We start from the raw sequence: 21,646 nt of genomic DNA, 5'->3' as shown, positions 1-21,646 counted from the left end.
TTGCATTGAAATTTTAAAATAATATTCTTTATGTAAAAAAAAAGTCATTATTTGTGAAATGTAAGGAATAGTTTTTATAATAGAAAAAACAATTATAGATTTTTATGAATTTAGACAATGATAATAAATATAAAACTAGAAAGAAATTAAATTGGGAATATTTTTTATAACTTAAATTTCGTTTAACCTTTTTTTTACTTCCCTTTATTTAATATTTTATAATATTTATTTTGGTCGATCTAATTAAATAAAGTGTTTAAGTAATTTTGGAATAAATTTCAGTCCATTCTGAATCAACATCAAATTTAGTAGGATATAAATTAAAGTTTGGTTCACTCTGATAACAATCTTTTTACTTTGTTTTTAATCTTTGTTACATTTTACTAAACTTAAATTTCTATGTCGAAATTCACATCACAACAACAGACTCATAAATTTTATAAACGATTAATTGATTTTGTCTAGACTCTGAAGTTTTTTTTTTTGATAAAATAGACTCTGAAGTTCATTTACTGCTTTGTGAATTATTAGAAAGTGAGCTTGTAAATCTATTTATATAAAAGAGGGTTTTTCTCGCTCCTAGACCCTCCACGTCATCTGCCACCTAAGAAATTCGAAAAAGGAGACGGTGGCACGTGTAACTAAAGTTTTGCGTTTCATTTAGATAATCTACGCGTAATGGATGGGCTTAGATGGTTTGTCGTGGAAATGGGCTTAAGACTTGATAAGTTTTCCGGCCCATTGAGAAGGAGTCCGTCCCTAACCCTAGCTGCAGTGAAGAAACGAAGTTCGTCTTCTTCTACGTGCGATGGCCAGGCTGTGACTTTTGCGGTTCTTCTCACGACCTGAAACGGTTTGATTAATGGCTTTGTGTTTAATTCCATTGATTCACACCTCCACGATGTGTCTTCAAAACGTTGTTTGGATCTGGGAGTCGGTGTGGTTTTGGTATAAATATATGTGAGATCCCTCTCCTTACTCATCTTCTCTTCGTATCTCCTATATCTGTTACTAATTGACGTTGTTATAAACAGTTCTAGCTTTTGGAAGGTCTGTATGCGAAGAAGAGGTGAGCTCAGGGGAGTTAAGCTCACCAATCTTGGACAAGAAGACAATGAAGAAGAAGCGTTTCCACAACCACATCCAATGGCTTGAATCGTATTCTCTCTTCTTCTCTACTCAGTTGTTTTCTCCATCTCTTTCTTTCTGTTCTCTTATGGTTTTGTTTACAGAGCGTGTCAACATCCAAATGAGCAACTTAGCATATAATTGGGTTCAGCTCCAAGACAGATCAAGATTTGGTTTCAGAACCGAAGAACACAACACAGACGAAGGTTTTCAACTTTTTACTTTCTCTCTTCCCCACTTTGTCTCTTCTCCAAAAAAAATAAAATAAAGAGAAGTCCTTAGTTTTGCTTCTCCATCGTTTCTTCTTGCAGGCACAACTCAAGAGAGCTGATAATTGTGCACTCAAGGAAGAGAATTATAGGATTCATTATGAAAACAATGCCATTAGAGAAGCTCTCAAATACACCACAAAAACTCTTACTTTGATGAAAAGAAGCTTTGAATCGAAAATGCTTAGAGAAGTGTGATGTGAACATGATTTTCAAATTTAGTTGGATAATAGCCATCACAGCAGAGATCAAGATGGGACGCAAGTTAAGAAAGACAACAACGGATGCGGTGGCGGAAATTGTTGTGGTGTCGTGTTCACGGGGTGCTTTGTGGCGAGGTGAGGATACAAGAGGGATGAGAAGGGAGATTGAGCCTGTTGTCTAGAAGTAGATTACTGCTATCGGCACTATCAGAAGTGCTCTGACAATGTAAACCAGTAAGTTCCTTTCCGAGTTGATTTCTGTTAAAGCTTCTTAGATGGTTTTAAGGGCTTGCTGAAGTAGACCATTATGCAAATCCATGGACCTCTGATTCATTGTATTTCCATAAACTATTCCTGCAAAACTATTGTTCAATTGTTTAAAGAGTTCATGGACCACAAGGTCTTATTATTCATACACCTTATTAATTGCTTGCAAACGTTTAATCTTAGGTACTGATTTTGACTTTTCAAGGGTATCTACAGGAGCATCACTTCCTCTTTCTACTTGCTCTGCTAGCCATCCTTCAATCCCTTGAAGCACATAAACATGAACTCCATGAGTGAAGATAGCTTTTATATTCTTTTGAAAATAAGGTAGAAAGATGATAATCAAATTTTTAGTATGGTATTAGAAGTTATATTATTTTTTTTCTTCTCATTTTAGTTTGATACATGGCTTATTAGATTCTGGTTGTTATATAATCATTATAACTTCGTCTCTTACATGGTTTAAACTGTGGTAGAAGAAAGGAAGAGCAATTTTATTTAAACAAGACGAATTAAGTCACCTTCCTCATTTTAGCATGAATGAATGCCCACTATAGTAAATATTTAATGTTATATACATATCTTTATATATAAAGTAGACTTTTTCCCTTCTTCCGACAAGTGGCAGGGGGTTTGCTGCCACGTGTCATTTTTTTGTCTTTTTACATTTTAGATCCTTCTTTTTTTAGATTATTGCAATTTGGTTCACTATTTTCTAATTATACATTATCTAATCATTCTCACACTAACCATCATCATTTGAATTTTGCTAATATATCTTTATATATAAAGTAGATTTTTATTGTTCAAAAAATTGCAAAACGAATAAAAAAATAAGTAAAAAATATAAATGTACTTTAAATATTTAATTTATTCGCAACTAAAAATAACATAAACTCTCGTTATTTTATTATTTTTTACTATTTTCTATTATTTCATTTACAACTATATATTTATCTTAATATTAACCAAACTAAAGCAGAACACATAATTTAAACATAAAACCACCATAATCCCAGAGAAAAAAAATGCCAAAGAAACACTAACTCAATAAAGGTCCAGAGCTCAAAGGCGATCAAGAACGAAAACTAACTTACCCCACTTTATCATAGAGTATCTTGGCCAGAACAATCAAAAGTCAGTAAAATGTAGAAATATAATCTTCAGATAAAGCAATCCCTCGAACACAAATGAGCGTGATCAAGGACCAATGCAAAGAACCAAGAAAGCGGGTTAGAGTAAGAATAATCAACAGAAGGCCAAAATCACCACGAAGCAGGAAGAGACATACATAACAAACGATAAGCACAACCACCAGCTAAGAGGTAAGAAGCATCTCACAAACTAAACAAGCACAAACAAGACGCCTATGCCGGGGAAGAACCACAAAATTCTGGATAGAAGGGACCAAAGCTCCAAGAGTCTAATATCACACATTTATACTAAGGGAAGAAGAGAACAACATGAGTGAGGGAGAAATGAAGCCAACCCCCGAGAAACATGAGTCCAGACTTGAGACCAGAAACAATCTTCCAAATCTACAGAGCATACTCGGAGGAGAACACTATCCAAACCTAGAGTGGCAAACATGGCGAAAGAGAGAGAGAGAGTCACAGAGACGCAAGAAGGGTTGAAAGCTGCAACGAGATGAAAGAACATAGCTGGAAGGGTAGACAAAACGAAATCATCAAATCGTGGAGCTGTCCTCGAGCTATAGAAGTCAGATCACCAAAAACCATATCTTGAAAACCAAGACGAGAGGGGAGTAACAATGGTAAGCCAACGACGAGGAAAACAACTTCAAAGACGACTAAACTCTGACTCAACCCAAAGAGATGCAGTTCCTAACATCAGCTAAAATCTAAGGAAGAAGAGGAGCATCCAATATTGCATGGAGTAGCCTAAAATGATGCGAGAAACAACCGCACAACTGGGAACTCCTAAACCCGATCTACAATAAATACCAGAAATCTCAAGGTGAAAAAGGCGATAAAGAACAAGAGCATGAGGTGAGTCTTTTTTGGTGATGATGAGAAACACCGCATACCAGAAACTTAAAGAAAATACATAGATGTTGAAGGCTCAATGTAAAAATATGGGAAAAAAACGAAAACATCTTGAAAGTTATAATGTTCAAAAATATAAAAAAAAATTAAAAGAAAATTTTGACGCTGAAACCGTAAATCTTAGAATCAACAAATGCATAAATGCAAAGTTATTGAAATTCAATATATTTTTATATTAGAGGCTCACTTCACTGCTAACAAATACTATACAGACAAAACACATTATTAAAAAAACAAAGACAAAATATATTAACATATCACTATTACTACTACATAACACAATAAAAACACCAAATAACATTCTTAACAAATAAAAGTGATCACATAATTACATTATCCAAAAAATCATACTTTTAACAACAATAAAACAATATTCCGCGCGAAGCGCGGACACCCCCCTAGTTTCATGTAAAGTTGGAGGTTGGATGACCGAGATGTGAGCAGAGGGTTTATGAAAAAACAAAAGACACAAGGGTGACTAAGCTATTAGGAAGTACTTAATTAACATACTTAAGAACACTTGAGTAAGCATAAAAATAAAACTTATGTTAATGCTTTGCAGGCCTATAAACATAAAAACAAGAAGCATTTGTAATAGATGGATGATATAATGATCATGCAGGCCTATTTCGTATATAGATATAATGTGACATCCAAAGACAACTATACTATAAATTTTAAACACAATGCAAAATTTTATACTTTGTTAATAATTATGTTGATCACCAACCCATTATGAGAAAATAGCATTATTATACAAATACAATTCTGACATTATCCAAACTAATTATATATATATTGCAAATACATCAACTTAGATGGAGAGGAACGAAAGAAATCAAAAGATAAATGTCCTAATACCCTTAAAAGTTACAAATTTAACGGGTCTCAAGCCAAAAAAATTAACAAAAAATAAAATTTAAAACGACTTTTAATTTTAAATTTATTTTACCTAAACTTAAATAAGTGCGGTAATAAATATATTCAGATAAAACTAAGCTTAAATCATTATAATATGTTTATACATCATGTGATATATAATTTACAATAATAAAATAACAAATTTTGAGTAGTAAAAATTTCAAATTTGCTAGACCAAAAATTAATAAAATAAAAAGTAAAATTTTATTGAAATAAAGTAAAGTGATAGAATTAAAAGTAAATATAATAGAAAAATTCCGGGCATATCCCGGGCCGACCCTAGTATAAGAATATAAAAAGAGTTACTCATACTTTAATTTATTGGAGAAAGTGGTTGGGTATCTGGTTTGGCTAACTAACAAAATGGACTAGTCTCAAGTTCATATATGAAGCTAATGAAATTTGAAATATGCTTATTCATTACATATTAGTATATAATGCTATTAGTTAACTACATAACTAATATTTTGCTAATCATTGTCTAGCCTACATTATGTTGTCTGCTCTTCATCTTCTGAAGAATATCATCAAAATATTGTGATTACAAATACATAGAGGAAGTGAACAAAAGATATATAGAAAAAGAGGAAACATAAATAACTTAAGAGCAAAAGTCTGTGGCAATGTTTACGTTTGTCTGTCCATAGTTTTGGAATCAATCTTTTTATTAATTTTTACATTTCATTAGTTTAAAGTTGATTAGTGTAGCCACCTAATATGAAGACATACACGTAAAATATGTATTTATGTATAATTATATTTGGTGGTGAAGATGACTTGCTACTATAGACAATCTGCATGGGTCCACAGATAAAGACCATTTGGTCTCCATTTCATGCTTAGTCGTCATTTTTCTTTATTTTGGTATCCTTCATCATAAATGACGAATCTACCCTTTATATCTAATCATACATAGAGGATACCAACTATATGTTTATATATGCTAATAATATTCTTTATTTATTTTATGTCACATGCTAAATGTACTCTAATTGGCCATGAACAGCTAAAAACATTAATACCTGATCAATTAACTCAATCATCATTACGTACATAATCGTACTAATCGAACATTAAAATGTTGTACATAGGCTCATTAAAACCCAACACATAGCTCTATCTCTTTATGGAAATTTGTAATTAGTTTAGAATCTTGTCATACCCATTCGTATCAGTTGATCATTGTGATTCATTGTTGATCCTCGCGCTTTCCATATATTTTGTCACTTTTAATTGGCATCTTATCTTAGATGATCTCAGAGAATGACACAGAAATCTTCGAATGAGTTTAATTTGGAAAATGTAGTCAGTCACTAAAATTATCGTAAACTTGCCTATAAACAACTACACATGTATATCACACTAGAGATTTTATGCTGGTAACCCAATTAAAAAGAAAATTTAACTTTTAAGGGGTTATTGGTTGTTTTATTTTAATTGATTTGAAAATCCGAACTAAATCTAGTGTTATTGGTTCTATGATTTTCAAATCTGTATTAAAATCATGTTTTATTAGTTTAATGATTTATAAATTCTGTATCAAATCAAGTGTTATTCAATCGTACGGATTTACTAATATATTTGATTTTATAATGGATTTGAATGGATTTGTTTGAATTTTTTAGTTAAAAATACAAAGACTCAAATCCGAGAGAAAACCTCCGGATTTGCATATTTTACTTGGATTTATAAATACTATATGGATTTCTAAATCAATCAAAATATATAAACCAATAACACCCTCTGTTTCGTAAAATATGCAAATCCGGAGGTTTTCCCTCGGATATTAGGAGACTGAAATCGATATTATGGTTTTTCTACTAATATAGTTCCGTACACCCTTCGTTTCGTAAATATGCATGCTTTAGAAAAAAAAACTGGTCAAAAGATATTAATGATTAATTGTACATTGTAAAAACATTGATTGAATTTTTGAATGGATTATATTTATATGAAATAGATAATCACAAATAACCATGCATTTAAAACTAAAATTTAATATGTTTTATCAGTATGTATAAATTTTTTAAAACATGCATTATTTCAAAATAGAGAAAATATTCATAACAACGACAGATTTTATTACTTAGTGAGAGTTAGAAGAAATAAAAAATTTTACTTTTTGGTTGTCGGTTGTAGTATAGAAATTTTGTTTCAAAATAAGTGTTTTTTTATGATTCTAATGCAAAATTTATTGATTTTATATTTCTATCTATTTTTATGTTGGTTGAAATGTGGTTAGGTGTGTTGGCAATGATGTTTTTATTTAGTAAATTTGTATAATTAAATATTTTCTTAACATGCGTACCAAAGTCTAAAATGACAATTAAAATATAACGAAAGGAGTACTTATTTTATTATGTTGTTTTAAATATTACTAAAAATATTTTCTAGGTTATTTTCACGTATATTTTTAGGCTATGACATTCATTTCTTATATCAAATTTTTATAGGTTATAGAAAGTTAACAACCAAAATAAATTCAGTGGTGTATTATTTCTGTTAATTTTTGGGAAAAAAACTGTTCATTATTTTGGAAAAGAATAATTTTTTTAGTTTGATTTGGATTGGATTTTGATTTCAGAGATAAAAAATAATCTAACTATTCTAATTATAACTATTCTAATAATAAGTATTTTAAATCTTTTTATAATCATTTTCTCGGATTAATTTTTCTTTCAGTTTGGTTCAAATTAGATTTGGTGTTGCCATTCTTTAATTATTCATCTTAAAAATATTTCTTTTTTTGAATTATACAAGGGTATCTTGGCCCCATAGAAATGGTTCAGACTAGTCACGTATTACCATGTGTTGGTTCTCTGTCCCTGGTGATGCCGAAATGTTAATTCTCCAGTGATCGGGACTAGAAAAATATTTCTAAATGTACTTTTAATTTTAAATACCAGTGGCATACTAAAAAGAAGGGTAAATTCGGAAAATAGAGAAGAAAAAAAATCAAAAAGACTATTGTGAATCATATATAAAGACCACGAGCTTGGAAGGGAAAGAGCAGTTTTCTCTCACCAAAACGTTAAACCTCATCTCAGAAAGAACAACAATGTCTAAATTATCGTATAATCTCATCTTCTTCATAGTTTTCTTGTGTTTGGGGTTGAGATCATCAGCGATTACGAATCTCAACACCTTAAGTTTCGAAGAATCGCTTTCTCCTCTCTTTGGCGATGGCAATCTCGTCCGTTCACCTGATGATCTCTCCGTTCGCCTCCTCCTCGATAAATACACCGGTATATACATATATAGCTATATATTCACATGGGTTCTTTATTTTTTATGATGAAAAATTGATGATGATGATGATTATGTATAGGTTCTGGTTTCATATCATCGAATATGTATCAACATGGATTTTACAGCTCTATGATCAAGCTTCCAGCCGATTATACTGCCGGCGTCGTCGTCGCCTTTTACGTAAGTCGCCGGCCATTTATTTTTATCTGTTTGATTACCATAAAATGATTTTTATATAAAAATAATTTTCTCTTTTTTTTTTTTGAGAAGTTGTCTTTTATTGTTGTTCTTCATGATTGTTATTTTTTTTTACTTTTTGACCGGAATGTTTTATTATTATTGTGGTTGATCATGAATTTAACACATTTGATCTAATAATAAATCTTTTGTTTTGTTTTGTTTTGTTTTGTTTTGTGTTAAAGACACTAAATTTAATATTTTATGTGCAGACATCAAACGGAGACGTGTTCGAGAAAACACATGACGAACTAGACATAGAGTTTCTAGGGAACATTAAAGGGAAGCCATGGAGGTTTCAGACAAACCTGTACGGAAATGGAAGTACACATAGAGGTCGTGAAGAAAGATATCGTCTATGGTTCGATCCTTCTAAAGAGTTTCATCGTTACAGCATCCTCTGGACTCCTCACAAGATCATGTAAGCTTCTTTTTATCGATCATTTCTTTCTTTCTTTTTCCCCCGTTTAGCTTCATTAGCGTTGACCAAACCCGATTCACAAAGATTACCAGCTTGACGAAAGAATGTTTGTCTTTCTGAAAACGTGTCTTTCTTTCATAAGATAATTAATGAATCATACTAATATATTCTCTCTCTTTCTTTTTTTTTAATCAACTATAATATTCTCTCTCTTTCTACTAAAAATTGATAGTTTTCTTATTTTCCGATTTACTTTTTATTTTATTTCTTTTCGAAAACAATTAATTCGGCATTACTGTAAAAACATTAGCTTAGTATCTTTTTGACGCGTAACTCTTGCACTCAGTTATCACGCGTAGCACGTAAAATAAAAGCTGAAGTAATTGTTCAGAAATATGACTTTTTATTGGGCTTCTTTTGTGTTGAAACTAAAGGATTTAAAGCAACCATTGGTGATGAGATACCAAATGGAGTATTTCATCAGTATGTTATTAATATTTTAACATATTTAAGTTTATATATTGAATTTTAAATTATAAAAGTATAGGTATGTATATCAATGCATGTGTTAAGAATATTCAAAAAATTATAAAATTTCCGCAACTGAAAAACCTATCTCATTTTCATTTTCTCTTTCTTTTTAATATTTTATATATATTTGGGTGAAATAAGAAACTGTAACCAATCTACTAGTATACATTATATATAGGTATATTTTAGCCTTTTCTGTATTCTTTTTTTAAATAGTGAAATCAACATTTTAATCATAACCAAAAACTTGTTGAGAAAAAATCATTATGAAAGTGAAGATCTTATCATCTCATTATTTTCAGACTAATTTTGCTACATATTGTAGTGTTGGGTTTGACTTCGTAAAAAAAAAGTTCACGCGTTTTAGATTTAATACTTTGAATATTTTTTTGCTGCCAACTAATCAAAGACTTACTGAAAAAATGATCAGATTTTGGGTAGACGATGTTCCAATAAGAGAAGTGATAAGAAGCGAAGCAATGGGAGCAGATTATCCAGCGAAGCCAATGTCTCTCTACGCCACCATTTGGGACGCCTCTGACTGGGCTACTTCCGGCGGCAAATACAAAGCTAATTACAAATATGCCCCTTTCGTAGCGGAGTTTAAGTCCTTCTCCCTTGACGGCTGCTCCGTTGATCCCATCCAAGAAGTCCCCACCGATTGCTCTGACTCCGTGGACTTCCTCGAATCACAAGACTACTTCTCCATCAACTCACGTCAACGCGCCTCCATGAGAAGATTCAGACAACGGTTCATGTATTATTCCTATTGTTATGATACGGTTCGGTATCCGGAGGCGCCACCTGAGTGTGTGATTGTTCCAGCAGAGAAGGATAGATTTAAGGATACGGGGAGGTTGAAGTTTGGTGGTACAGAGGCGCGTGGACGACGTAGGAATCACCGGCAGCAAAGGCCAGAAATCGAAAGTGATCCTGACGAAAGAAGACGACTTTTAAAATAAGATTTGTACCATTTTTTTTATTTGTTTGTGAGTAAAGAGAGAATAACTAATAGTAAAGATTTGAAGAAAAAGAGAAAGAAATAGGGAATACGTCATTCAGATCCATAATTTTATGAGTTACAAAATCGTAGTTACGTCAGCAAGCTTTGTTCTCTTTCATTTTGTGACAATCCATCTCTAACTCTAGTTAGAGAGGTTGAAACTTATAGACTTTTCTTCGTCTGTGGCGGTCAAAGTTCTTTAGGATTTTGAAAAAGCTAGTGGTCTTGGACCCATGAAACTATGGTTTACAAACCTCTTTTAATCTATGCAAGCGGGAGACAATGTCTTCTTTAGATACTTAGGTTGCAGATTCCTTTAACATGTACATTTCTCTCTGCCAATTCACTTCCATCCCATATGATATTAATTAGTGTCAGTGGCTATTAAGGTTCTCATAAAATCTGCTCCTGATCATTCAATTCCCTACTGCCGTGGTAGATCCACGAGTTCATAGGCCACCTTCAATATTGTGTAGTCACTACTAAATCAACTTTTGAGTCTCACATCTCACGTGTAGTTCAAACTGGCCTTACTTCAGAGCAGGGGTGTCAAAGTGAGCCGTGAGCTCATAACAAAGAATAAGTGAAATAAAACAAATGAACACCAAAGAACAATAAAAAAACAAAGAAGAACAAGTGAACTGTATAACTAATTAACAAAGTTGAGAGGGGGATAGTGGTAAAACCTTGTTTAAAATGATTATAGTGATGTTGTAAATCAAAACCTTTTTATTTGCAAGGAATATTACTTAATTGTGTATCACTCATTAACAGTAAATATATAGTGTTGATTGTTGGCCAAAACAGATGATGAGTTTGAGTGGTGTTGTAGATTCGTATCCGTAATTACTGGAATGAAATGAATCCAAATTTGAATATTTACTAGTCTGATTATCCCCTGCCATTGTCTCGTTTGCGACGGCTGATTTTTGGTTCGTTTGGTGAAATTCCCGACTCGTGCTTCAAGGATTTGGGGTTTGTGTCCTTCTGCCCCTTTACGTGGAGTTCGTAAGCTATCGATGAATCTTATTCCTCTTGGGTTTGATTCTTTGTAGTTACCCATGGCTCTTCAGGATGTGTTCCTGAGCAGTATAAAGAGATTCAGAGTCTCCACAAAATAAGTTTGCCTGAAGATGTGCGTGTATCTCCTTTTTTTTTTTTTTGTTGGAACCGTTTGCTTGAGCTTTTGTTTTAATTGATTCTAGGTTTCTATCATGTTTTACTTTGATCCTTTTTCGTCTATAGTTCAAGGTTGGTCCCATAGAATTCTTGTAATTCAAACAGGTATCTCATCTTTAAATCAATTCAGGGGACATTTGCGTTTGTGGTAGCTTTTTATCTCAAACAGGTATCTCATCTTTAAATTAATTCAGTGTAAGAAAGAAGAAGAAATATATTCAATACCTCGCTGATTTTGCTTTTTGTTTAGTTTGAGTGTGTTTATTTAGGGAGAGGGGATAGTGGAAAGAGGATAAACAGAGGCTTGAGAGTATTGTGACATCAGATCCAAACAGACCAGACACTCAACTTGCCAAGTAACAAATAGTAAGCACGACGCAGTCTCTCGACGTATGAAGATGAGCAAGCCGAGAAGTAGAGTAAGACGCATAAAACTGATATCGTGAATGATTCATTCGGTTCTATATAGTAGGAAGCCCCCCAAAAAAAAAAGAATATTACATATGAAGAAGGCATATGTGATCTAAAAAGAGCCTAGCAAGAGCTTGCTATTCATATGTACACAAACCAACCTTTGTTTCCTACGTTAAAAACCAAAGGGTACCTGTTTCTTTCTTTCATCAGGGAGAAGCTTTGGAGTATATTTTCGTACTTTTGTTCGATTAATTGTGAATCCTGCAGATACATGAACAAGAATCCGGTATGGGTTTTTTCTTATATATATATATATATGTATAGTTACAAACTTTTGAGACGAAAGGTTTACCCTAAACACTGAGAGATTCATTCCAGGGTTGTGACAAAGAGACCGTTGAAGTTGAGGCTTCTATTCCTCTCCTGTGCTTGATTGCAAAGTTTAGAGTCTTGTACTGTTCATTCACCGACTTGTACAGAGCTTGGCTGTATGCTTCTTTTGCCTGCCATACAAACAACAAGAAAGTTTAGTCATGATGAATGATGAGATCAATAAGTTTACTGATTTGAGTAATAGACGAGGAGACCTCGTTAGGGTTGTTGCAGTCTGACGTGACGTCTGAGAAGCTGATTTCAGGAGCAACTGATAGTCCCGTACCGTGAAACCCAACTAACCTTCTCTCTCCAATTTCTTTCTCAACCTGTAGATGCAATATAAGGTGATGATAGGAAAGTAAACCAGAGAGAGATAGAGTGAGTTAGCAATACTTTGGGTGGAGGGGGCATGATGTCATAGCAAAGCAAAGACATTGGATAGATATGTCCAGGAGTACCCGAATGTTCAACCAGTCTTCTCATGTTGTCCACCGAAGAAGGATCAAAGGGTGCCTGCACATTTTCCTAGATCAGTATCTATATGATACCCACCAGACAACAGATAAGATCTCTGCAGTCCATTAGGTTTAACTTACAGGAAACCATTCCCCTGTAGAAGGATTTGGGCGGTCCCTTCCACCGCTTGGTGCAATCCATATAAGTTGGGAGCCAGACCTACAGTGTGATTCATGCTACATTAGTATAATAACATGGATCTAATAAAAAGACCCGCAGTATAATTCCAATTACCTTAGCAGTGTAGCCATCTCCTTTAAGCTTCGTGTGTTTGCCTTTCTTTTCATATCAACAAGCTCAGGATCATCGTTCATGTGATTTTTCGAGTACACGCATATCAGATTCCTGAAAGCAGGAGAAATCCCAGAAGTCATACAAGGTTGCTCATATTACACTTCACCCCATCAAGTATCATACCATTGTCAAAAGAAAGGTTGCGATACCTTCCCATACTAAACGGCTTACAAAGAGGATCCGTAATTACTCGATCACCTGCCACACATTTCTGCAACAAAGAGAAAAAAGAAAAGAATAAGTATGGAGACAGAAGCGTAAAGCTCAGAACATGGCTCGAAGGCTTACAATGTTCTCTCCTATGTATGGACATTGTGCTTCAAGTAAGAGTGAAATGACAGCTGGATCAGCTTCACTTTGATGATTTGATATTAACACGATATTGTGTCCCTGAAACCAACCAGTTAAACAATCAAATTCCCAAATGAAATAGAATTTAACTATTGACGGAAGCAAAATGCGTTAACTCGAGCATAAGAGAGAGGGAAGAGGACCTGCCGAATCTTGTCTTCCAGCTCAGAGAAAATAGAAGCATTTCCAACGTAAGAATTTCTGCATAAAAATTAGAAGCTGTTAGTAGATGAACACTTGATGGCAAGAATAAAAGCTGAGACCAATCAAACGAATTGGAAATAAAAAAGAATTCTAATTGCAGCTTACTTGAAATCAATGAGGGGACGGATGTAAGTATGGACAAAGTGGAAGTAGTCAAAAGGTTCTCTGATTGCTTTATGATATGGATTAAAAGTATAAGGATGCTGAAAAATCCACACCAGAAATTCAGATGATTAGAAAAAGTATTTGCAATGGAAAAAAGAAGTACTACCTCAACACCAAGAAGCATGCGATCGAAAGCAAGAGACATGTTTGATATAACAGTCTCATCTGCCCCGGAAGCTCCGCTACTCAAAACCTGCCAAAGTTATTGAAATGCAAAAGTTCAATTCCTTTCTGTTAACTAAGGAGTGATGAAAAAAAGAGCATTTTGATATACAGCATTTTTGTAGTTCCAATATAGCTCTTCCATCCCAGATGCAACATTGGGAGGCAACGTTCCAGCTTCTTTTTCCTTCCTTATACCAGCTATAAGATCTGTTAAAAAAAAAAAAAATAGAAAGGAAGAGAACAACACAAGCTTAATAAAGGCACCTCCAAGAAACGTAAACAAGGTCACTCGATGAAGCTCTCCATTTCAATAAAGTAGAATACGATTACTTCTGTAAGGTATTGTAATCGGCGATAAGATAAGGTTTCGTATACTCTGAATCCGTCTGTCTCCTAAGTGAGACTAAGAATTGAATTTACATTTCCTCGGAGAAGAAGAAGAAGAGTAACCTTGTTCAGTTCGCGCATCCAAGAAGGTACGGGAATGGTTGAGCTCACTCGGCGTCGTCTCTTCAGCGTCACTGAAAGAAGTGCTAGCTGCGACGACGGATTCCTTATCTTGAACGAGCTCAGACATCGCTCTCACACCGCCGCCGCCATGCGAACGGAGAGGAAGCTTCTTGGCGGTTAATCTGAAGGAAACGAAGCCGCGGAGGGTCGGAATCCTAGCGGAGGAGGTTAAGGTTGCAGAAGCAACGGCAACGGCAACGGTTGCGGCGGAGGAGGAAAATGCGAGAGTCATTAAAGCGTGTGTTTGGTGATTGGAGGAGGAAGCAGAGAGCGAGCGTGTGTGTGATGGAGATCGCTTCCTCACTTGTTTATTTATCCCAGGAGGACTCCTCTTTCTCCATTTCTTTCCACGTTTTTATTTTCAACTCAAATCTTTTTTTCACCAATTCTTTTTTTTTGATCAAAATTTTCACCAAATTTAAAACTCATATATTGTCTCTGTTAAAAAGTCATGTGACCGTATAATAATATTATATATATATATATATCTATCCTATACTAAAAGGGATATATAATCATCAGAGAAGGTGTCCACGTCAGCCAATTAAATCGACCAATGAGAGAGTTTCAATATGACAGGTCACGTAAGCTTCTTCGACTTTAACGTGTAATCAACTCCGGCGCTTCCACTCCTTGCAAATTACTGTTTTTTTTCTTTGAATTAATCACGATCCAATCCTTCTCTCCATTGCTCACTATTTCTCCGAATCCTTGAACCACCGCAATGATGGTCCTAAAACGCTCCAAATCGTCGATCTCTGACGGTTTACTTCTACAAAGTCGCCGCCGGTCAAGTCGATTCAGTTTTGAGAAGCCCATAATCTCGCTAAAGTAGGGGTGCTAAAGTAGGGGTGCTAATTTCGCCTTCAGCTGCTTCTGATTGACAAATAGGTATGACCTAATCTTCTCAAACCCTTAAATTTGTTAGTCGCCAATTTATGTAACCTAACATATATCACGCATCCACATGGCTCCATTGTTCCTACAGTTTTTCTGGGAATCCACACATTGCTTTTGAACCAGTCAATCGAAATCGAAATGGGTGTTTCAGAAATGCATTCGTAGAGTTTTATTTTGTGCCAGACCTTTCAAGTACTTATCACCTTTTACCTTTTTCATGTTTATGTTCTAATCACACTTTGTTTTGGATGGCTTTTCCTATGTTTCTGAATTAAGAGGTATGTGTTGTTTTCCTTTCACGTTGCAGGGTCTCTAATGCCATAACTCTTTGAGGGTTTCTGCATCGACTATAACAAGAGTTTGATAAACAGGTTTTCTCTTTGGCATAGGCACTATATTTGGTTTTAAAAACTTACGTTTCTGATTTTTTTTGGTACATATCATTCATATATGTATGCCTTTAATAACCATGCCTGTCAATTGATGGTTCAAACAGGTTCTTGATGGGACTAACTGAACTCCTTCTTGAACCATCTCTTACATTCATGATTCTGACACTATTTATGAACCTCATAACATGTAAAAGTTTTGTATTAGTGTTTCTTCTACTCTATAACCATATTGTCTCTGTTTCATCACTTCATTTTCTCTGCTAGCTGACGAAGGGACAATATAACTCGCAATTTAAGTTATATGCTGGAGATTGTTGACCAACACAAACCAAGAATTTCGCTGCAGTGGCATGTGTTGCATAAGGTACGAAAGCTTCAGATCTGTCTAGCATTTTCAGTTTCTGGATTATGTGTCCTCTTTCTTTTTGTATAAAATTCTTTGAACCCCAAATTCATGTACCACAAGTTTGAATCCTATTATTGCACTTTCCTTCAGATATGATTCTTGGTTTATAAGCTTTTAATCGTTGATTTTCAAAGAATCTGTGGAAATTACGTTTTTGTATAACACAATCTTGAATTTTGGGCCATTCCTTACCCTTCCATACGTTGATCTTGATTTTTATTTTATTTTTATGACTATTACTTGCTACCAGAATTTTGGAAGAGTTCCACGGATATATTGAAAGAACTAAGGCCAATCAAAGGTTTCTCTTTCTCAAACCTCAATTTTAAACAAGAAATGTTCTTTGGTTAGGTTATGATATGATCTTTACCAAGAATGCGTACTTTCAGAATCTGGCTCAGCCGAAGATTTTGAGAAAGAGGCGCTGATTCAGCGGTTTCGAGGCTGCTCAAGCTCAGGTTCAGCTCCTTTGGAATCTGTGTGTTCTTTGGTCAATTAGAATTTTTGTGTGTTAAGGTGTTCGTTACTGATTTTTGGATTAGTTGTCATTTAGTGTTGAGAGGGTACAACAACGAAGCAGAAAAATTTTCATTTTTAATGTAGACATTAAAACATTTCGGTTTGCAGGAAAAAATTATAACAATGAAAGTAAGATCGTACGGAGATTTAGAACTTCCCCTGCAGCTGAAGAAATCATAAGCCAGTTCACTTTTTTACACACAGCTCCTCAACAATGGGAACTTTGTAGACGCTGCTTCTGGTGAGTAAAGTTTTCATTTTAAAAAGGCTATGTTCAGAATCAGAGAAATAACAAAGAAAAAGTTTGACTTGAGATTCAAGTTCCATGAGAACTAATGTTTGGTTTTTGAATTGGTGATTTAGGTAAGACGCTGCCTACTCTTGATCCACGCATAGAGGGAGTTATTGCGAACATAGCTGAAAGTCGATGCTGAAGATATAGACTGGGCGGTGAAAGCCACAAGCCTGCAAGGAAGGCCATCGATGAAGGACCATGGCAAAAGATAATTGCTTATGTATATATATAATATTCTTGTGTCTTGAAATTAATATGAAATTCAATGTGATATGGACTGATCTTTGTTTAGTTTTCAGGAACAGCGAAAAGCTTGCAGCTATAAGACATGGGACGATGGGAAGACTTATGAACAAGCCAAAACAGCAGAGATTCCAATGCTCGCCAGATTCTTTCGCTATTATGCTGGTATACCAAAATCTTGAGAATACTATCAAAATTTTCATGCTTTTGTTGGTAAGTTTTGGTTTGATGTGTAGGATGGGCAGATAAGATTCGTGGGCTAACTATTTCAGCCGATGGAAACAATCATGTCCAGACACTGCATGAACCAATAGGCATTGCTGGTCAGAACATTCCATGGAACTTTCCACTTCTGATGTTTCCTTGGAAAGTTGTTCCTACTCTTGCTTGTGGTAACACCATTGTCCTCAAAAAGCTGAACAAACTCATTGCACTGCTTTTTACGTCTGCAAGCTTTTTTTTGAAGTAATCAATGTCTCTTTCACCTTCTACTTACCATTCTTGCTATTAAAATAAAAGCCTGAAGTAACAATTTTTCTTGAAATTTATGACAGGCATGTCTTTCTCCAACAACACCTCCTGTAAGTAGTAACATATGCTTCTGATGTTATCATTATAATATATATGTCTGATTCTCACAACGTAGCAAGTTATCCGACACTGTTTTGTCTATTTGTTCAAGCAGGTTCTGTGGGTTGTAGTGAGGTGGAACCATCCATAAAGCTACTGTTGCATGCCTACTATTGGACTGGCATCTTATAAGCTCAAAGTATCTGTGTGGAACCAAAACAGAGCTCAAGAGTGCCACAAGCTCTCTTCTTTGCAACAAGCTGTAAATAAATGGCTTGAGCGTCTGCAAGTCGACCAGCCGGACTACAATTTCTACATCTGCAGCATCCCGCCAATAAGGGGAAAACATATACTTTACCATCAATTTGGCTCTGGTCTGAACAAAAGACCCATTATCTGCTATTCTACTTTACATATCGCTTACACTGAAGGGTATGTTGTTTCATTCCCAGAAGATGCTTTATGAATTGTAATCTTATCTTTCCACTTTCTTATACTGAAACTTTTTGTGGTACAATTAGATTGTTGAATCTGAAACACAGCTTGGGTTATATATCTATTTGTAACAGGTTTCAGTAATGAATATTTTTTAGCTTTGATAATTTTGAGTCTTGAATAGCATTAAAAGGAGAAAAGTATATAAAGCTTTATACCTACAATTATCTGCTCAATGGTTTAGCTATCTTTTTTAGCTCACAAAAAATATGTATATAGTTCTTGATCATTGTATAATAAGATTTTCTACAACTTATTTTCTGTCAGCTGGCATTGAAAAGAACAACACCTGCTCATGAATGGCCTGGACATAGTTCTGTGATGGCTGAAGGACAAACATGCCCACCAATGAGCCAATAGATCTATCTGTTTCTGCTGGTTACAATGGAGAGGAAGATCTAACTGTCACTGTAGATGTAGGGCGCTCCGCCAAGAATACTCGCACCGACTAAGTGTTAATACCCGGTTTGATTGGGACTCTTAACTGTCTTCCAAGATTCGATACCAAGCTTGCAAACTCCGACATCAATGGCCTACCACAAAGCTTGGATCTCTAGCTATTGCAGGTCTGAATCCTTAAATATATCTCATCAGAAGTTATGATTCTGTTTCTTGCCCTCTGCCTAATGATAAAAAACTTTTTAATACAATTTGATCAATGGATTCTACTTGCAACATCTTTCCCATAGGTGTTTTGATGGTTTTAGCATTTTAGTTGCTTAGTTTTTTGTTTGAACTTGGTTAATATCATCTACTTCTGGGTTCATGAGCTAAAGCTCTTATCTTACGTGATTTGTGTTGTTTTCCGCATTCTTTTCAGTGGGTGCATATGATGTAGGGAAACTGAATTTGGAGCTTGAGGTTCGAATGATAAGTGTCTTCATTCAGCTTGGTTTTGAGGACCAATCAGACACTGACATACTTCTGTGCAAGGTCTTCATCAAGATATCCATAGGATAGGAATGACAAAGAAGGACAAAAGAATCTGAGGTTTGGCAGTATAATCCAAGATGCTGTAAAGGATCTTTCTGATGTTGTTCTTTTTTTTCTATTAATTTGTTAGCCAGATAATTTCGTGCGTATGTCGTATGATGATAACATTTACTTGGGATAATATTTTATCTATGATTGTAAATATCTAATATGCATAATTGATGTCATAACTAATACTAGATTATATCATGTTGTTATTTATCAGCATTTCAAGTTTTAATCAGCTGGAAAAAGCATGATAAAGATATCAAGCAACATTTCAACCAAAATATCAGAGTTTATCAAAAATAGATGATATATATAAATGTATAATTTAAAAATTTTGAAGGACATACTTATAATATTTGTATTATAATTTAAAGAAATAAAAATTACTAACAATTTAAAGTAAACTAAACACTTTGAAATATTCGATAAAATTTATTATATTTTATATACTTCGATCAGTTACTAACCCGCCCGTAGGGCGGGCCAATCCCTAGTATAAATAAAAAGGAATGAATGTAAAAATTAGAAATATAAGAGCATCCACATCAATGAACCCCATTCATCTTTTCAATTTTTTATTATTAAATTTCTTTTTTTTTTTTTGATTTAAAAAAAAAAAATAAAAATAGACCAATCGCGGGGCGCCATGACACGTGGAGCCCACGCTACAGTGATGAATTTTAGGAGAGAGAGGTTCATCCCAAAGAGCTTTAGAGCATCCGCATTGAGAGTTTATAGGGAGAGTTCACACAGAAATCAAGAAAAAAAAAATAAAATAATTCAATCCCATGAACCCTTCTCTCCTAAAGCTTTCTGGGATGAACCCCTCTCTCCTAAAGTTCATCACTGTAGCACGGGCCCCACGTGTCGTGGCAGCCCGCGATTGGTCTAGTTTTTTTTTTTTTTTTTAAAATCAAAAAGAAAAAGAAAAAAAATTTAATAAAAAAAAATTGAAAAGATGAACCCCAAGAGAGGGTTCATTGATGTGGGTGCTCTTAGGAGAGAGGGGTTCATGGGATTGAATTATTTTATTATTTTTTTTTTTTGATTTCTGTGTGAACTCCCCCCATAAACCTTCAATGCGGGTGCTCTAAGTATAACTTTTCTGAAAAGTTTTTAGAGTGAACACTGAAAAACTACTATTTTTCGAAATAAATAAATAAACTTAAAATGTATAAATAGTACTAAATAAAATTTTAACACTATCTAATAATATAAAGGTAACATTTAGTTTGAAAAAAACGGTTTATATTTTTAGAGAAATAAATATGGCATAAATAAAAGAATATTTATATTAAAACTTATTTCCTCTAAATGATATTAACTTTGTAAATCGTTGTTTTTTTCTAAATAGGAACCGTAAAATATGAATATAGTGGGACAAGAGGACATTAAAAACCTCATATCTTAAATACCTTCCCCTGTTAGTTGCGTCCGTACTTGTACCTTTTTGGTTTGCACAAGTCACATTTGTGTGCACACACAACAATATCTACTTTCTAAATATAATTCATGTAACAGCCCACAACAACAAAATCACCTAACCATTGTGCACTAATTTTTTTTTGATAAACTTGGTGTGATCCCAAATGCTTTCTAAGCCCAATGACTAATCACATGTCCATAGAAATCCGGATCTTACCACTTAAAGCGTCTATGAGTGACCATTGTACATTAATTAATTGTGGAAACAAAATTAGTTATATCTTATTTCCCTTAGTTATATTTGTTTTTGTTTTGTTTTTTTTTGTTTTTTGTAAAATGGGATGGCATTTAGTTGAACAAGTCACATTTGTGTCTACACGTAATGATATCTACATTGTTTCATGCTCGCTCCTAATGTTTATAGACTAGTAAATAAGCTTCGATTATTAGATTCTTCGTACGTGAGTTTGTTTAGTGACCTCCTAAACTCACACCAACTTGAAACTGTAAATATTGACACTTGTCAAAATAGTGTTATTGAGAGACAAAAAAAAGATTTGATTCTTTGACAGAAATATAAATATCTCAAGCGACATTTTTGCATGACATGAAAGCAATATTTAAGATAGGAGATGGAAACCTATCAAGGAAGTTGATGATCACCAAGTGGAGGACCAAATTGCTGAGAACAAAATCTGCAAATGCTCGTTTTGGTGCCAAATCATGTGGAGTATTCAAAGGAAAGAGGTCGATATCAAAAAAATGCATTGCAAATAATGATATAATGACAATATTGATTGTGTTTGTGATGTGTGGAAAAAGGAGATCCATTACAAAGGCAATGTTTAGAAATTACGCGATAATAACAGTGTATGTTTCTTCAATGTGATCCATGTACACAAGCCTTATAACAAATGAATTATTCACGGGAATATGTAACTCTCCCACAAAC

At 34.2% G+C, this 21,646-nt stretch overlaps 3 protein-coding genes and 3 long non-coding RNA genes across 9 annotated transcripts; 4 read left to right on the top strand and 2 right to left on the bottom strand.

The window, feature by feature from the left end:
* The first annotated feature begins 673 nt into the window (after positions 1-673).
* On the top strand, positions 674-2,392 carry LOC106379736. The gene is made up of 5 exons (XR_001276165.3): positions 674-960; positions 1,035-1,158; positions 1,233-1,334; positions 1,440-1,834; positions 2,051-2,392. It is a non-coding gene; the product is annotated as an uncharacterized LOC106379736 (long non-coding RNA).
* A 5,297-nt stretch (positions 2,393-7,689) lies between these two features.
* LOC106379737 (probable xyloglucan endotransglucosylase/hydrolase protein 30) lies at positions 7,690-11,976 on the top strand. The gene is made up of 4 exons (XM_013819617.3): positions 7,690-8,099; positions 8,183-8,283; positions 8,553-8,761; positions 9,723-11,976. Exons 1-4 carry the CDS (start codon positions 7,913-7,915, stop codon positions 10,252-10,254), a joined length of 1,029 nt encoding a protein of 342 aa, XP_013675071.1. The 5' UTR covers positions 7,690-7,912; the 3' UTR covers positions 10,255-11,976.
* Positions 11,890-14,798, bottom strand: LOC106381951 (glycerol-3-phosphate acyltransferase, chloroplastic). Its single transcript, XM_013821888.3, has 13 exons — positions 14,409-14,798; positions 14,068-14,165; positions 13,900-13,986; positions 13,734-13,831; positions 13,568-13,625; positions 13,362-13,463; positions 13,223-13,284; positions 13,014-13,124; positions 12,860-12,938; positions 12,657-12,776; positions 12,476-12,589; positions 12,241-12,391; positions 11,890-12,149 (listed from the first exon to the last, which is right to left on the bottom strand). Exons 1-12 carry the CDS (start codon positions 14,698-14,700, stop codon positions 12,242-12,244), a joined length of 1,371 nt encoding a protein of 456 aa, XP_013677342.1. The 5' UTR covers positions 14,701-14,798; the 3' UTR covers positions 11,890-12,149; position 12,241.
* Positions 14,799-14,960: 162 nt separating this feature from the next.
* Positions 14,961-18,115, top strand: LOC125591371 (aldehyde dehydrogenase family 2 member B4, mitochondrial-like). Of its 4 annotated transcripts, none has more exons than XR_007327355.1 (13): positions 14,961-15,359; positions 15,457-15,560; positions 15,676-15,739; positions 15,865-15,947; positions 16,025-16,124; positions 16,417-16,467; positions 16,556-16,624; positions 16,794-16,926; positions 17,049-17,200; positions 17,280-17,388; positions 17,460-17,688; positions 17,778-17,804; positions 17,909-18,115. XR_007327355.1 is itself a non-coding variant. In XM_048765514.1 (5 exons), the coding sequence occupies exons 2-5, from the start codon at positions 17,358-17,360 to the stop codon at positions 17,922-17,924; spliced, it is 306 nt and encodes a 101-aa protein (XP_048621471.1). In that variant the 5' UTR covers positions 17,024-17,200; positions 17,273-17,357; the 3' UTR covers positions 17,925-18,001. The 4 variants fall into 4 exon arrangements, 1 of the variants encoding a protein (XP_048621471.1); XR_007327354.1 differs by having other exon boundaries at positions 17,273-17,388; XR_007327356.1 differs by lacking the exon at positions 16,417-16,467 and having other exon boundaries at positions 16,518-16,624; positions 17,273-17,388.
* LOC125591373 lies at positions 18,111-19,257 on the top strand. The gene is made up of 3 exons (XR_007327358.1): positions 18,111-18,225; positions 18,556-18,854; positions 19,109-19,257. It is a non-coding gene; the product is annotated as an uncharacterized LOC125591373 (long non-coding RNA).
* Positions 18,453-19,770, bottom strand: LOC125591372. Its single transcript, XR_007327357.1, has 2 exons — positions 19,077-19,770; positions 18,453-18,911 (listed from the first exon to the last, which is right to left on the bottom strand). It is a non-coding gene; the product is annotated as an uncharacterized LOC125591372 (long non-coding RNA).
* Positions 19,771-21,646: the final 1,876 nt, after the last annotated feature.

This window comes from Brassica napus, chromosome C8 (assembly GCF_020379485.1).
Source record: "Brassica napus cultivar Da-Ae chromosome C8, Da-Ae, whole genome shotgun sequence".
Lineage (NCBI taxonomy): Eukaryota > Viridiplantae > Streptophyta > Magnoliopsida > Brassicales > Brassicaceae > Brassica > Brassica napus.
Note: the sequence above shows the minus strand (reverse complement) of the source record. Positions and strands in the feature narration are given on the sequence as shown.